A 17,477-nucleotide genomic window follows, 5' to 3' on the forward strand; every position below is an offset into this window, starting at 1 on the left:
GATTTGCATCTCAAATATAAAAACCAATGTTGACAAGATAGTCCTTAATCGTATCTAACCATGCTCTAGGTGCTTGTTTGAGCCCATACATAGTCTTCTTCAACCTGCACATATATGTGGGGTGCTCTTTCCCATGCAAGAAGGCATCCATTATATCCATTTTATGCAAAGTCTCAACCTTTAGTAGTAGCAGAAGCAACCATACATATAAACAAATGCAAATGCCATTTCTATTATAAAAATCCTAGGCTTACTCATAATTTTGCTTTAAAAAGCAAGAGAAAATTTAGGTTTACAAAAGTGACTTAATTGAGCTAAATCAACTCTTAATCTAACAAGTGTAAGTGTTAGTCTGTTAACTTAAGTTAACTAGGGATAATTCTTTTCGAATAATTACTTTTTCATCGTGCCATTGTAATAGTGCATGTCATAATGAGCAATCCTACCAAAGATGAGAGAATTTCACTTAGATGTGGTGCAATTGTTAACCACTACAAGTTTTCAAGAGGGGGATCCACTATAGTGACTCGTAAAGTTGATGAAAAGATCAACTTGGATTTGCACGTTCGAAAATTTAGTGGACAATTAAAGAGTTGGATGAGATTTTATACTTGGAAGTCCACATAGATGATGCAATGTGGTCAATCGGTTTACTTGAACTGAATCGAACCGATGTTCAATAGAAGTAGATTAACTTGAGAAATAAACAAACGAGAAGGTCTAGTCATACTAGCTCGAATATCTAATTTGAGAAGGTTTTTTTTCTCACCAATAACAAACCTCCACACATGATGAACCATATGGTTCACCTAGGCATTTGCAATGAACACAAGTTTTCCCCATGGTAATAGGGGGGACCTTAATTGAACTACAAAGTGGGTGCCACAGTAAAAAAGTACTTACAATGGTGATCTTTCTACGATATCTCATGTATGAGGGAAGTGAGAGATATGTACCAAACAAGTTTAAGGTTGGTAACATACCAAATGACAACACACCCACTTTTAAGCTTTAACCAATCAAAATATATCTCATGTATGAGGGAAGTGAGAGATATGTACCAAACAAGTTTAAGGTTGGTAACATACCAAATCACAACACACCCACTTTTAAGCTTTAACCAATCAAAATACTTATTTAAGGGCTGGGCGTTTGCACTCCTTTACACAATGAGAGGACATGACCTGTTGTTTACCTGCAAAACAGGTGGACTCCCTGCAATGATTGCACCTTCTGCTCGCAGGGAGATGATATCAGTCTCCACGCACAGCTTTGGAGAACCCAAACAACTGTGCATCACCATCACCGAGGTAATGGCTGGTGCTTCTTTTTTAGAAAAAGGACTCTTCCTTCTCTCTCTTTGTTTCATATCAGCTTCTGTATGTGATTATGCAGGTCATCGAGGAAGAGTATGGATTGCACGTCTGGCCCTGCGGCATTGCCCTTGCAGAGTATGTCTGGCAGCAAAAGGATCGATTCTTGGGCGCTCAAGTGTTAGAGGTACTTTGATTATATTTTCCTGGACCACAATATTCCTTCATAGCACTCTTAGTGTAGATCATCTCGTAGTCACACTTATCACTTTGATGATACCGGTAGACGAAGGGAATTTCAGTTTCCATATATTGTTAAAGAGGATTTTCAAGCGAGTTGTAGGCAACTTTTAAAGCTTGGCAAAATTCTCCTAGGTTTCAGCATTTTCAGTTTCCATCAGGCCTCACGATATGATTACCCAACTTTGAGCTGTTCTCTGTACGACTGGCTTAATTGCTGCTTTTCAGGTCAATACACAAGCAGTATGATTTACCCTAATACCTAATGCAACTGGTTAGAACTATCAACCCTATTAAACAAGGCTATGTACAATGATAGATTTTGACAAATAGAACAAACAGATGTAGGTGGTGATTGATTTCATGGAAATATGGAAAATGATTATTTGCTTGTCAATTTTTAGCCCACCATATCTTGCAAGGAAATGGCCTGGAGTTGAGTTTAGGTTATCCTTCCTCCTTTCCTGTACCTCATGCAAAATTGTGGGAGATTTGGTGGTCATGCTAGTTAGAATGAAAAAAAATCCCATGAAAGTAGAGTTTGAGAAATAGAACAAATAGATATGGATGGTGATTTATTTGGCCCACCACATCTGTGACAGCACAAGGAAAGGTTCAGCAGTTGGTTTTGGGTCATTCTTCCCCCTTCTCTTATTCCTGAGGGATTGTTCTTGAGGGGTTGGTGGCCATGCCAGTTAGAATTAAAACAAACCCCATGAAAGTAGAGTTTTTGCTGATCTTCCCCAAGGCCTCTTTGAAGAGAAGGTTTGGGACCTCAATGTTGGCTCTTTGCCACCTAGTTAGGTAGTATGTCGTGAGATTTGGGCTGTTTGCACATTAAAGTTGGTGCTTGAGGGGTTCAGGACATTATGAGATAATTCTGTTTAGTAGGGATTCATGGCATGGAAGGGAGGAATACTCCTTTTTGAGCAAACCAAACTATTCAAGCACGCTGAGTGGGATTGGCACACTTTAGGGAAATTGTATTTTCCACCCTGCTTGGATGCATGTGAAGAATAAAAAGCTTGAGTGAATGTCCACCTAACTATTTGCATAGATATGTAGAATAAAATGTTATCGAGGTAAAGGCCAATGGCCAAAAACTAGGCTAGTACCCCTTGTATATGCACACACTATTTAGTTATATAAGTAAAGGTAATGGAGAATATGGGTAATTAGAGTTCGCACCAAAAGCTTCTTGTGTGTTTTCTCTCTCTCTCTCTCTCTCTCTCTCTCTCAATCCATTGGCCGAGGCGTTCTTAATCCATTGACTCCGCATCCCACCATTGCTTAATCTCAAATACCCATTGTGTTAATAGTCTATTTTGACCTTTTGCAATAAGTATAATTTTCCGTGGATGATTCTTGATCATGTTGCAACATGTTCACATTCTCTTTCATAATATAGCTGAGTTTGAACGTTGACCTGATTCTTAATCTCTATTTATTTGGGAAGTACATAGTTTTTCTCATCTTTTCTGATGCTCTACTTGATAGCTTGGTGCAGGGACGGCCTTGCCAGGTATTGTTGCTGCCAAAGTGGGAGCTTTTGTAACTCTTACAGATATTCATGGCAGACCTAAGGTGCAAGTTATATACAAGTTCTTATGAGCCTATCTTCGCAGATCTTATAGTAAATTACAATTGAGTTTAATTTTGACTTCATTCCTTGTTTAAAAGTAATTATGGTGTATTGATTACATTGTTTATATATGGATCTTACAAGCAATCCCATTAACATTGTCTCACATTAGTAGAATAAATATATCTTACAAATCATTTGACTTTCTCTCAAAACCTATAAGGTCTAAGAATTTAGACAGCCCTCGCCACATAATGGCCACACTTATTCCAAGACAACTTTAAACCATTGCAAATCAAATATGATCATGGAAAAGCTGTGATAGTCCATTGAAATCACACTTTGGCACATCAAGCTACATAGGGAACTCTAAATTCTTAGCCATATAGTAGAAAAAGAGAAGTTTACCAGTAGGTTATAGCATATCTAGCAAAAGTCTCAACTAGTAAAAAGTGGATGTTTTGCTAGTTATGTTTGTGGTAAAATCTTTACTCGATAGCAAAATCAATCTAGAAAGATTACAATATAGGCATTTGCTTGAGTAGCAAAATTGTAAAGATTGCTAGTTAGCAATTCAAAAGGTGTCATGCTCATTTGTCTACTCATCTTGACTTCTCATCTTTTTATTGTTGTAAAATCCAAGCCATAACACATCATGAGACTGTGATTACATCTCTAGAGGGACTACGAGTGGCTTTAAATAGCTAGAAATAATCTTGAATGGATTCAAAAGTAGGCCAACATTGTCAAACAAATTACAAGGTCCATTAAATTATTAAATTCTCTTCTTATTCATTAACAACTCTCTAAAGCTATTTTAAATATTATTCAATGTCTTAACCATGTTATGAGGACCTCTTTGTGACATCTAGCACATTCCATTGCATGACATTGTGTAAATTTTGGTGCTTAGGAAAGTGCTACCATTGTCATGGTACACTATACTTGTAAGTATGTATTTTTTCATATTGTCATCTCTTAGTTGTGAGCTCCATCAAAGTCTTCATTTGACTAAGACAAAGGAGATTTGATTGTCTTTTAGCCCTTTTTTTTGTGTGCATTGCCATTTTCAGCCTGTTTTATTGTGTTCACACAAGCTATGTGAGTTGTCCAACTCAATGCATTTTTCTTTCAATGGTCTGGAGGTTCCATTCACACTCTTCAAATGGGGCAACCAACTTTTTTGCATGGTGATCTATAAAGAAGTGGAAAAGACACTATTATTTCAGGAAATAAGTGGAAATATTTCTAGTCACACTAGCATGAGTATATAAGATATAAGAGGCTTATTTTTTTCATCATGTTCAGCAATTAAAAGTCCTTTTTTATTTTCAACCTTCTTCTTCATAGCTTTAATGGCTTCCATCTCTTTCTCTCCCTTATTTTTGTCTTTTTGTCTCCTGTTCTAGTCTTTCTGTTTCCTTTGTACTCTCTTTCTCTCTCTTCTCTCTATTTCCTTTCTCCTATCAGACCTCTCTCTTACAAGTAGTATTAAAACTTAGGCTTTTGATCCATTAGATTTTCTCAAATTTCCATATCCATTTTCATGTTCTTATGTCAAAAAATCTAAGTTAGTAAGTACATAAGACACATGGTGAGGACTAGCAAGCTTTCTACATGTAGCATTGACTATCTTTGAAGGCTTCGATAGGAGTCTTGGACAAGCTTGGTAGCATTAGGGCCAAAATAGTAGCTTATGGATCAAATTTCAGCCATTTTTACAAGCATTTTGGAGAAAGAAGGTTAACCAAGGCTAGTAGAGGTTTAAGTTGTGGCTACTTTTGAAAGATAACATTTCTCTTTTTCTTCTCTCAAGCTTTCACATAGTTTTCATGGAGGAAACCAGTCAAGAACTCCTTTCTCTCAAACTCTACCTTGCATAAGTCATCTAATACTTGAATAAGCTTACTTTCATCATTTCTAGGCAGGGCATAACCATTCACAAGAGTTGTTGAGCAGTCCTTTATGCATAAATAGCCCTAAAAATTGTGGTGCAATTTTTGGGCTGATTTTTGGCAATCTTGGATAGCAATCAACTCAAAATCATCATTAGCAAGGTGGCAGTAGTCTTTGACAAGCAATTGTTTAGAGGGATTAAAGAGTTGAATTTCCCATTAGATTTCACTGCAATTCATTTTTGGAACCGATCTTTATTCCAAAACAGTTAATTAGAAGCCTCTTGTTTGCATCCTTTGATTGCATTTATGTTTGAAACATACTCAAGAAGCTTTATCAAGAGTGAATTTATCTTTGCAATTTTATTTCTAATCCTTTGATCTATGTTGGATTTCATTCTTGATAAATTCCTTAAAAGAGAGTAAGTATGATGTATGAGCAGTGAGTCATTGATCAAGGAGGTAGTTTCTATCTCGAATCTTCATCTTTTGCCTCATTTCATTGATCTTTCCATTCCAATTGCAATTTCTCAATGTTTGTTTGCTTAGAGCTACGATGCCATTGCCATATTGATATTTCCATTGAGAAAAAAGGTGGTTGCTTGGGCAGATAGCAAGACAAAAGAGAGGTGACCCTCCCTTGCTATTTAAAAAGTGGAAGGGGTGTATAACTTGACTTAGGGAGGAACTTTGCAAACCCCTCGGTGATTCGGAGCTTGTGTAGGGAGCCTTTGCCTATTGTTTTATCCCTCACATAGGTAGAACAAATGGAGGATTGAAGATTCAAGCATTCTTGAAGACTACAAGACTATTGAAGATCAAAACATGGTCAAACATGGCATAAACAAGGCATTGCAGGTACATACAAGTCATTGCAAGGCTACTATTGATTCCAAGAGGTTACATATAGGTTTCATAGGTTGCCTAGAGTTTCTATAAGGGTTTTTACAAGGTTTGAAGGCTTGGAATAGGCTTTACAGGTTATCCATAACTCAAAATATGGCTCTTATAGATTTGGATAGGGTATGCGACAACACAATCTAGGTTGAGTTTTTGGGTCGTGAGATTTTGTGTTTTAAATCTATTGGGAATAAAGGGCCATCGTGCCTTTTATATGTGCACGGGTGTGAACACGCCCTTAGCACATTGTACTTGCATATATATATCTATCTAAAAACCTAAAGTGGTACACTGGTCATTGTACCAAAAACGTGCTCACACTCTACACACACTCTTCACTGCTTGCTTTCACTCTCTCTGTCTCTCTCCGTGCATACGACAGTCTACCTCGATCTTCGTGCCTAATCAATTCCTACAAATTGGTATCAGAACGCAAGGTGCTACAGACGATCGCTAGGCTGAGGTAGAAGACCAGCGTGGTGACGAGAGCTCAAAGGCGAGCAAGAGAGTCACAGGTGTAAGCTACAGGCAATGACAGTCGACTGCAGTAGGTGTGGACCAAGCGTGCGGCGGGCTGTAGTGCTAACGAAATACCAGGTGACCCTGTAGACGATTGCAGTATTGACGAACGAGGAGGCTGCTGCTGCGTGACACGAACACAGGCTTGCGCGAAACAGGGATAGGGTACCGGGCTGCACGGGCGACGATCGCGACCAGCAAGGACGGAACTGGCAGCGGGGCTCATGGCACCCGATTGACGGGTCAATGAACCCGTCCGAATTTTTCTGAAAAATTCAATCTTTTTTGAAATTTCTTTTACCCACTGAGGGGGTTTCGCGTGTATAAGCACAAAATCTCAGATCTGTGCAAAATTGGCTAAAAAACTAGGGGCTTTTCTCGAATCTAGGGATCTCAACACAGAATTGGACAATCTGACTCAGAAATTGCAAAGTTGGTGCACATTTGCCCGGGAATTCTGGGGCTTTTCACATTTTAGTGAAATTCTTTCAATTTCACTAAAATTAGTGCTCGCAGGACTTGGAAAATTTGTGGATTTGTCCAGATTTGGTGCGAGCAAGATGCAACAGTGATATTTGTCTCGGAAATTGCAGGAATTTGTGACATTTTGTCCCCAACATTTGGGGCTTTTAATGTACATGCGCAAATTGGGCTGAAATTAACTCAATTTTTGACATTGAGGCACATTGGACCCTGTGCAATTTGGGGCTTTTGCAATTTGGGCAAAATTTGTGCAGCATTTGGTCATTTTATGTACATGCAGGTTGAATTCCGCACAATTTGGACATCAACGCTTGGTAAAATTTGAGGGTTTTACTGAAATTTCTTTATTTTGGCAAAATTTGACAATTCTATGCATGAAAGAGGAAATGCAGGTGTGTGTTTGACGCTTTTGAGCACAAAATTTTGGGGCTTTTGATTGTTTGTGCCAAATTTTATGCCCGTGGGTATATGTACAAGAGAAATTGCAGCTGACATTCTGGGATTTCTCATGTAATGTGATGCACATGCCCTTTGGAACAGCTGTAATCAGTTGGATAATGCTGTAGCACTTGGTTTGGTGCTTCTGAAAACTTAATTACAGATCTGAAATCTGTACTTTTGGGTGGTCATTTATTGCTGATTGATACTTGTTTGTACCTTGGTCACTTGGGTGACAGTCTGGGCCTGCATTTGCTGGTTTTTTGGTCACATTTGGGCTGAAAACCATGGCTGGCAGCAATGGCAGAAGTAATTTGATGCATATAAAGAAGCTTGAAGGTGCACATAATTTTGCAGTGTGGCAAAAACAGTGCTACAATATCTTGTTACAAAAGAAGCAGGCAAAGCCGATCAAAACCAAAGGGGCAAAGCCAGCGGACATGGATCAGGACGATTGGGATGAGTTGAATGAGCTTGCACGCTCAACCATAGAGCTATAGATTTTTGATGCCTTGCTCTTCAACATTGAAGGTTTGGATTCTGCATATGCTATATGGACTAGACTGGAAGAACTGTATGCACAAAAGAGTGCTGCAAGCAAAGTGTATTGGCTGAAAAAGCTTATGGGTTTGTGTATGAAAGAAGGTACAGCAATGTCTACGCACTTGAGTGAGTTTAACTCCATTTTCAGCCAGCTAGTTGCCTTGAAATTCATGATTGATGAGGAATTTAAGGCTACTTTCTTGCTTTGCACTCTACTAGAGAGTTTGGATACATTCAGGATTGCTATGAGCAATTTTAATGTGATCCTTTTGTATGCTGATGTAGAGAGTGCTCTACTTATGGAAGAGATGAATCGGCAGAACAATGCATCCAGTAAGTCTTCCAGTGCTTTGCATACTAGGGGCAGATCACAGCAAAAGGGCAAATATGATGGCAAGGGATGCAGTAAATCACATGCATTGTCCCCAAGATGGACAACACTATGTCGACCCCTTGTATAGGCCGAAAACCACTCACGATGAGGAGTGACGTGAAAGGAAGCACCTGAATCAAGAATCCAAGTATGCATGTCATCATCTGTATCTGCAAGTAAAGCATGTGCACCAAAATGTGATTGCTGAATGTCATCATTGTGGCAAGAAGGGTCACTTTAAATGTGATTGCTACAAATGGAAGAAAGAGAAAGGAAAAGGCAAAAAGACAGATGATAGCAAGGAAGAGAAGAATGATAGTCAGCCTAAGAAGAGCAGTGTAAAGAGGTGAATGTAGTTACTCATGACAGTGATAGTGGGAGTGATGTATCATGTACTCTTTCTCTTCACATTTTGGTGCACATGCTTTACTTGCAGATACAGATGATGGTATGCATACTTGGATTCTTGATTCAGGTGCTTCCTTTCACGTCACTCCTCATCGTGAGTGGTTTTCGGCCTATACAAGGGGTCGACATAGTGTTGTCCATCTTGGGGACAACTATGCATGCGAGATTGCAGGTATTGGCAGTGTGCAGTTACAGTTTCAGCATGGCTCTCTCTTTACACTTCAGCATGTACGGCATGTACCTCAGCTCAAGAAGAGCTTGATTAGCACAGGGGAGCTAGATGATGATGGTTTTCATACCACCTTTGGTGATGGAAAATGGAAGATCTGTAAGGGATCTAGGGTTATTGCGAGAGACTGCAATAGTGATACTTTGTATCCACTTCATGTATCTAGTGTGCGTAACCATGTTGTTGCCGTGACCAAGCAGCCAAGCGTTTCTTTGTGGCATGGCCGGTTAGGACACATGAGTCAAACAGGAATGAAAGTGCTTTCTCGTTTGGGTACTTGCCTTGTCTTCGTTATGCTGATTTTGAGCATTGTGATCATTGCATTTATGGCAAACATACACAGACGTCACATAAAAAATCTCTTTCTTTGAAATCTTCTCCTCTAGAGTTAGTACATTCGGATGTATGTCAAGTGCTAGGATTATCTTTAGAGGGAAATAAATATTTTGTCACCTTTGTCGATGATGCTACACAGAAAGTATGGGTTTACTCTATTTGTAGCAAGGATGAAGTGCTTGATAAGTTTAAAAAATTCTTGGCATTGGCTGAAAATCAGATAGATAAGACACTTAAGTGTCTTCGCTCTGACAATGGTGGGGAATATGTGTCCAAGGTCTTTCAGGCATTTTGTGATAGGAAAGGGATAAAGAGGGAGCTCACTGCCCCTTATAATCCGTCCCAAAATGGAGTTGCAAAGCGTATGAATCGGACCATACAAGATAAGGTCCGTACGATGCTGTCTCATGATGCATTACCCCATGGTTTTTGGGCAGAGGTTGTTATGACAGCCGTTCACTTGATTAATCGGTCACCAAACAGGTCTTTGGGGGAGGGGGGAGTTTCCCAAGAAGCGCAGTCGGGCAAGCCACCTTCATATGCTCATCTGAAAGTGTTTGGCTGTGAAGCTTTTGTGCACATTCGTAAAGAAAAATGCAGCAAACTTGAGCCAAAGTCCTGTAAATGCATTTTCCTAGGATATGGTGACGAGGGTGAAATGGGGTATAAATTGTGGGATCCTGAGAAAAGGAAAGTAGTACGTAGCAATGACATTATCTTCCGAGAAGATCGCATGTGCAAACAGCTCGAAAAGACTAAGGAGGTTCATAGGGTTGTATTTCGGGAAGAAATACCTTTTGGACAACAAAATGTGCTCGCTGTACAGTAGCAAATACCTACTGTAAATGAACCTGTAAATGCAGGAAATGATGTTGGAAATGATAAGCCAGCTATTGTCCATGAAAACGAGCCATTACATGTGTAGGAACAGCTAGGACAGCAAGCTGTTAATGCTGATTTGCAGGTTAAAATGCCAGGATAGCATGCCGAAAATGGAAATTTGCAGGAACAGCTAGCAAACAATGACCATTGGGTTAGGAGATCGTCTAGGGCTACTAGACAACCTGACACGTTTGTTCCTGGTGCAATTAATGTGGCTGATTATGTCATGTTGACAGACTGTGGTGAACCGTCTTGCTTCAAGGAAGCAATGGACAGACAGGACAGCAAGAAATGGTATAAAGCCATGCTGTCAGAGATGGAATCTCTTGAAAAAATGCAATCTTTTGGCCTATTTATTCAAGCTCCTCCACAGTCTCTCACTTATCACTTGCAGATCTAGTGCTTACCTTGGTGGAGAGAAGAGCCAGTGCCAGTGCTCACACGGCTAGTGACACACGGTTGTACACAATTGTCTCATGTTTGGTATATGGATTATATTTCCCGAGCATTCTTCTGAGATCTCTTCTTTGTTATTCTCTCTTTCTTTCTCTTTTGTCTTGTGTCCAACAATTTATTTTAGCACTTTTTTATGTTTCCATTGTTGTATTACTTTTGACATGGTATCAGATTTCAAGATTATGTGTTCCTACTGGTTGCTTCTGTTGATTTTAGCACTTAACCTACCTCCTGTTGATTTGGCGAATGCTGCCTGCTACCATTGCCTTGTCTATCACCCTCTAAAGGTTGTGTTTTTGGCCCGGCTGCTTGCATTTCCCTGTTTGCTGCGTTTAATGCAGGTCACCAACAGGTCACTTGCCTTTAATGCTGTCTAATCCGTGTTTTTACTTGCAGCTGCTGCCTTTTCTGCATCTACTGCTCTTAGAGGCTGAACGATAGCATCTGTTTTCTTTTCTCTGACAGTGTTTGTTGACTGTTTTTCATTTCTTGTAGTTGATTTTGTGTGATCAGCTTGTGAATACTTCGTGTGAGCTCTCATTTTGTGTAGTCTTCTCTATCCACCTTCTATCCTCTATTTTTTGAGTTCTCTTCCTATCCTCTCCAGATGGTTCCTCCGTGCACTTCTACTAATGATAAGTTACATGGACCTGACTATCTAACTTGGAGTGTTGTCATGAAAGCTTGGTTTATGCAAAAGTGGCTATGGTACATTATTTGTGGAGCTATTCCATGTCCTTAGCATCCTTTTCCAGTTCTTGAAAATTTTGATGAGGACAATCATGAGGAAGTTGTGCTTACATGGGATACAAATGATGCTCGTGCCTATTTTGCTATTCTTAGATGTATTTCTAAAGAAATTTTGTTGGCAGTTACATCTTGTAGGACATCTCCAGAAGTATGGTTGAAGTTGCAGATGTTGTATAGGCACCTTTCACCATGTGTGTAGTGACACTTTATGGACAACTCCAGTAGATGAGGTTTGTGCCTAAAGACACCATTCAATCATTTTTGCTTTGTGTTACATAGGTACAGGACTAGCCTCGACACGTGCAGTCTGCCCTTCTAGAGACAATCTTGTGATTACGATACTCTATAAGCTCTCCACAAAGTTTGATGGGGTGGCGAATGCTTTGAGGACACATGCATATCTATCCCTATGAACTTTACATATAAGTTCTCGATGCTGCTTGAGCATGAGACATCTTTGTGTCTACAGGGGTGGCTTTTGTCTCATTATGGAGGTTCTAGTGAGGCTCTTGCAGCTTCAGAGAGGGCGACAAGAAGAAGAAGTCGAAGACTTGGTGTTACCACTGTGGTAAGATGGGTTACTTGTGAAAGGGCTGCAAGGTAGCAACCTTACGGAAGAAGGAGAAAAGACAAAGTGGGATGCACACTCCTCCAATGCATCATCCTCTTCCTCAAACTTCGACTCCGATCCTTTGGCCAAGAAGAAGTCCACGGCATGGAAGGGATTTGCTTCTTTGGGTCGAGGGAAGGGCTTGGTAGCCCCTTCCTCTGTTGTTGTCTAGCGTAGGTGATATGGTCATCCCTCATAACTCTCCAGTGCGAGAGAGGGAGTGTAAGAGGGTGGTGAGATGGGACAGTCGAGCCTCATCTATACAGGTATATAGGTACATAGGTTCTAGAGGGGGATGTTCCTAATGCATCGACCAAAGTTTGGTAGGTTCAAATCTTGGAGCTGGGATTGACATCCGGGTTCATGATGAGCTGGTTATTTGATAGAGAGCGGGATTGACTCCTAGTCCGAGCTCATGTAAAAGGAAACTTTTGTGGTCTGGCTAAAGGTGGAGAATCCATGGTCTCGTATGTTCAGAGGCAAGCATCTTGGTGGTAACTTGATCACCCACTGCTTCGGTATCCATGGTTCTATTTTGGTGGTTCTATGTTGTATGGACTATGATGAGTCATTATCATTGTGTCATTGTATTGTATCACATCACCGATGATCTGAGAGAGGGTGTTAGTAGTATTGTTAGCTCGTGTGAGTCTGTGCGTGATGCTAGAGTGGGTTGGGCACATCTCAGATTATTTAGGATTTTATTTGGCATTTTATATATCTTTATGTTGTCATTTCTGGCATTTTATGGCTGGCCGACCACCATTAAATGCTGGTCGACCTGCAATCATTTATGGCATTCTTTTGGCCTATTCATTCAGGCTCCTCCAGAATCTCTCACTCATCACTTGCAAATCTAGTGCATACACTGGTGGAGAGAGGAGCCGGTGCTAGTGCTCGCACAGCCAATGACTCATGGTTGTATGTGACTGTCTCGTGTTTAGTTATGGATTCCATTTCTCGAGCATTCTTTTGAGTTCTTTTTTTTGTAGTGTTCTCTCTTTCTTTCTCTTCTGTCTTGTGTTTAGGAGTTTATTTTGGCACTTGTTTATGCTTCCATTGCTGCATCACTTCTGACAGTGCAAGGAGAATAAAGAAAGGCTCAACCTAGTACAGACATGAGGGTTCCATTTTAGCTAACTTAACTCAAATTCCCAAGGTATCATTGGAAGAAGAGGAATTTTGAATAGCCAATATGAGGTTGGTAAATCATCACAAAGAAGTGTAGAGTGTATGGGAAACACAAATGGGCTGAATTCTCAAATGCACGGTTTGGGCTCTCAAGCATCTCTTTTGGAAGGACTCTTTTAAATAACAGGGGTCAAATAAGCACTCCATAGCCCTTGTACATATTTACTTTTTTATTTTAGCATTTATTCACTATAGACTTTTGTGTTCTACTGTCCCTTTCTCTCTCCCTCTTCTCTCCATGTTCATTTTCTTTTAGTTGGGTCATATGCTTTTGCATTCGTTGCACTTTGCACTGACTTGGTGCGAATGCACTAAGGAAACTTTGAGATTAGGGACAATTTGAGTCCTATTTATAGGACTCAAGAACCTATTGTGCACATTATTGTGTGATCACCACTCTTGGACTCTTGGACCATTGGTCACATCCGTACATTGGGATGGTATGGGTTGCTGACATGTCACGTCAACCCTTGGGATGTGGTCATGACCCGAAGTGTTACTAGCTCCTAGTCTTGGGGGAGTGCTCGTTTGGCTCTATGGGTGGGAGGTGAGTTTGATGCCCAGTCCTTTTTATTTTTCCCCATTTGACTCAGATTGAGACTTATAGGTAGGAGATGACTCTGTATGGGTGGGAGGTGAGTCTGATGTCCAGTCCTTTTTATTTTTCCCCATTTGACTCAGATTGAGACTCATAGGTAGGAGATGACTCTGTATGATAAACATGATTGCTAACACCCCCTCTCAGATCTTGGATGTGGTTGAAGGCTGAAGAAGATGCAGATCTGAGGGTGATAGGAAGAGTGCCAATGCAAATGAAGTTTGTTGATGTAGACCATCGATGAAGAAGCTCTTCAAATCATGGGAATTCCCGAGAATCAAGAGGCTATCCCCATCTTTGTGGGCATAAAGTATGCTTTTCAGTTTGTGAATTACTGAAGCTGAGAGCAATCAAAGTATGCATGTATCTTCTCATACCATGCCCTAGGTGCCTACTTTAAACCATAGTGGGCCTTATGCTTATGACACACTTTGCTTTCTGACTTTTTTTGAACAAAGCTAGGAGGTTGAGTGACATAAACCTCCTCATGAAGATGATCATTCAGAAAAGCAGTCTTCACATTATATGCTGGAAGTGTAGTTTATTTGTTTGGCAGCATCTCCATTTTGGTATTTTCTTGGAGTTTTGGCAAGTTAATTGGTTTGGCTTAACCTCTGCTTGCTAAAATCAAGCTAAATGTTGAGAAGGTTTTAGAGAACATGAAGAGAAACTGCGAGCAAAATGGAGTTGAGTGCAAGGTATTTTGTTTCTCTTATGGTCATGGTACAAGTAAGTGAAATAGTGTATTCCATGTTTTTAGATTCATGCAACATTTAATCTGTAATCGTTCAGGTGGAAGAGTTGACCTGGGCCACTTGGGACTCTGCTTCATTAAATTCGAATCCAGACATAATTCTTGGAGCTGATGTATTATACAACCCTAGAGGTTTGTGTCTCTGTTTCATTCTACTCTTGGCATTATTTGTCTTTGTCGTGCATCTTCTACATTCTATTTGTTGATGAACTGTTTAAACTTCATGGACTTCGTCTAGTCCTTGGAATACTGCACCAATAGAAACTGCAGTATACAAGTTCTTCTAATCCTGCTTAGTCAATCTTCTATTGAATAACTAAGTTGAAAAAGGGACAGTAGATTTAGACTGAGCACTAGGTGGGAAAGAGCCTATTTCCTTTATATGAGCTTCAAATTATACCTTGCATTGCAGATTACAAGACTCTGCAGTGGTAAAAATATCAACCAATACTAACTTTTAACCAGTGCTAAACAAAGAAGATTGTTGTATAGACGTACATCACAGAAGGTTTATTTAAAAAAAAAAGAGGAAGCTTTCGTGACGAGGCATAGGTTATTTCATAAGCTTCCTTCCGCAAGCTTCTTCTAGAAGTTTCCTTTATAATAGCTTCTTCAAGAAGCTTCTCCCAAGTTATTAGCTAATGGCATGAAGCATCAAATGGCTTTTTATTTGTATATGTGTTTTTGCTTCTCGTTCATTTCCTTATAGACTATTATCTAACCTTTCCTGTCTTTGGGTGCTTTTTCTCCTTGTGTGTAATGAAATCTAGATTTTGATGACCTTTTTGCCACTGTGGCTTTTATGCTTCACAAGAACATCAAAGCAGTTTTTATTGCTGGATATGAGTCACGCAGGTAAAGTATGTGTCTCAATTTGTAACAGAATCTATGTTCCAATGAAAAAATGATTTTCTCATTGTGAATTAAAGAGAAATTTACTGGATAAACTAAAAGCTTGAGAAAAGTTAAATTTATTATTCCCAAGAATGCACTTATGATGATTATGACCAGATGATTGAATGAAAATGTTCCCTGCATGATGTGATTAGGTGGAAGGAAATAAAGTTTACATTCTTGGACTACAACACTGAAGCCTTGGAGGAGTAGGCATAGCAATAGTATGTTGTTGCATCAACTTGTGCATCAGGGATAGCTAGTGCATGAGGCTGGTCCCTTTGGAGAAGGTGGTGGGCAGTATCTGTTGCTACAGGTATCTGAAGGCATCACTATAGCATCTTATCCCTCAACACATGTCACAGCTACCCCCTTCTCCTTTTAACACTCAACAAAGCTGCCCCCTTGCTTCTTGTTCATAAATGTTCTTGTAGAGGTCACTAGCAAATCTCTTTCAGCTCATTTTAGTGGGCTCTGTGACCTCCACCTGCCCATCCTCACATTCTGAGGAGCTGCTGTATATGGAACTCGCAGATGACACAGACACTTACCTTTAAGGTGATTTTAGTTATAATGGATTCATTGGCATAGGCTATTTGGCCTTTGAGTCAAGTTAGTACAGTGCATTTGTCTGTAGTTGGATGTCCTGCGTGAATCGACTTGAGCACTTTATTTGAAACTCTCTTCAAGATGACTGCTCACTGAGAGCAAAGGTTGCTTGGCAAGTTATTGAGCATGTTCCTGAGCTCTTGTAGTGTTTGTTCACTGCCCTTCCTACCCATGGACTGTCCTGACCTGACAACACGAGACAGTTTCATTGCAGCCATTTTCAGTGCATGGAAGTCGTAGCCTGTTTTTATTTCAGCACCCTGCCCTAAGGGCTGAAGAAAGAGATCAGCACCTTCTAACATCAAACCACCTCATACCAGGCCATTTGGCTCCTGTTCATACTGAGCATGGGGTCATGTTGCTCCTACTTATTGACCAGCTTCTACTTCTTGACCTGTTTTCATGGATGCATCTTACCTCTCCTCACCCTCATGGTTTTCCAGATGCTCATGGCCAATAGCAGGCTGCCCTAACCCAACCTGCATGTTGTAAGCTGTGAAGACCATTAGTTTGGTTTAGTATGGACAGTTCATGAATCATAATACTTCAGACAATGTTGTCCAAATCAACTGCACTGCCTTCATCTTGGAAAGTCTCATGGATGTAGTCTAAAGAGGGTGAGAGTAATAGCCCATCATCAGAAATGGTAGTGGACTGATCCTAGCCCTTTCTATGTGCTTTGTTAATACTTCCTGGCCCCTGCAGGTCTTCAGAACCAGCCATTGCACTGTGTGCAGTAGATTGTAGGAGTGATTCTGGAGGATTCTCCATACCCCTCTTCAGTACCCTAGAACTTTTCTTGATACATACCTAGCAGGAATGACAGATTCTTCTAATTGACATCCAACAAGATTAATCCACAGACAAGCTCTAGGATGTTTTTGATGACTTTATTAGAAAATTTTAGACACTTGTGTGGCACAAGCTTGGCTCCGAATGGTCTCTACAATCTTGTGGTTGGTTGTAGGCTGTAGCTTGGCAGTTGGTACTCAGCTTGCCAAGACAAGCCACTCCAGCATGTAGCCTGTATGCAATTCCTTTGAACTTACCTCCTCACCATCCATGGGATTGGACTGCCCATATGTTCAACACGTTTGGTCTGGAGTCTTTGGAGCTTTCTGTGTCATATGGCTGTGAGTTGCTCTCGCTTGGGGTGGCTTTTCTTGTAGACACTTGACCTGTGCTTGGTTATGATAACGGACCTAGATCTTGTTCTTAGAAGGCTTCTCCTGCAGAATCTATAAATGGCAGACTTGCAAAAAAAGAGTATAAGATGCAGAGGTAGGATGAATGGCAGACTTGCAAACTTCATGTTGGAACACATGCCATTGAATCAACTTGCACTACTAGAGTAGGGTAAGGTTTTTCTAATGGTGAATTATTCTGGAGAGTACTTTGTATAGGGAGTGTTTTGTGTCACTTGGGGTCTTTTGGTATAACTTGAAAGTTTGCTGGACTTGTGTTCTCGTTTTAT

General features: G+C 40.2%; 1 protein-coding gene across 9 annotated transcripts in view; it reads left to right on the plus strand.

Moving 5' to 3' along the window:
* Positions 1–1,147: 1,147 nt before the first annotated feature.
* The window catches only part of LOC148018669 (uncharacterized), a 42,860-nt gene continuing 26,530 nt past the window's right edge, over positions 1,148–17,477 (plus strand). For 3 of the 9 annotated variants that reach the window (XM_087701383.1, XM_087701381.1, XM_087701382.1), the window contains exons 1-6: positions 1,148–1,310; positions 1,396–1,500; positions 3,051–3,137; positions 14,394–14,444; positions 14,539–14,632; positions 15,271–15,355. In XM_087701383.1, coding sequence (XP_087557509.1) covers positions 1,170–1,310; positions 1,396–1,500; positions 3,051–3,137; positions 14,394–14,444; positions 14,539–14,632; positions 15,271–15,355 — 563 coding nt within the window. In that variant the 5' untranslated portion in view covers positions 1,148–1,169. Of the gene's footprint in view, positions 1,311–1,395; positions 1,501–3,050; positions 3,138–14,393; positions 14,445–14,538; positions 14,633–15,270; positions 15,356–15,549; positions 17,476–17,477 lie in introns of those variants that run through there. The other 6 variants (XM_087701388.1, XM_087701389.1, XM_087701387.1 and 3 more) reach the window with 5 other exon arrangements.

The sequence above is a fragment of the Lygodium microphyllum genome, chromosome 20 (genome assembly GCF_053477565.2).
Source record: "Lygodium microphyllum isolate KBCC chromosome 20, Lygodium_microphyllum_v1.1.10, whole genome shotgun sequence".
NCBI classification, from domain to species: Eukaryota; Viridiplantae; Streptophyta; class Polypodiopsida; order Schizaeales; family Lygodiaceae; genus Lygodium; species Lygodium microphyllum.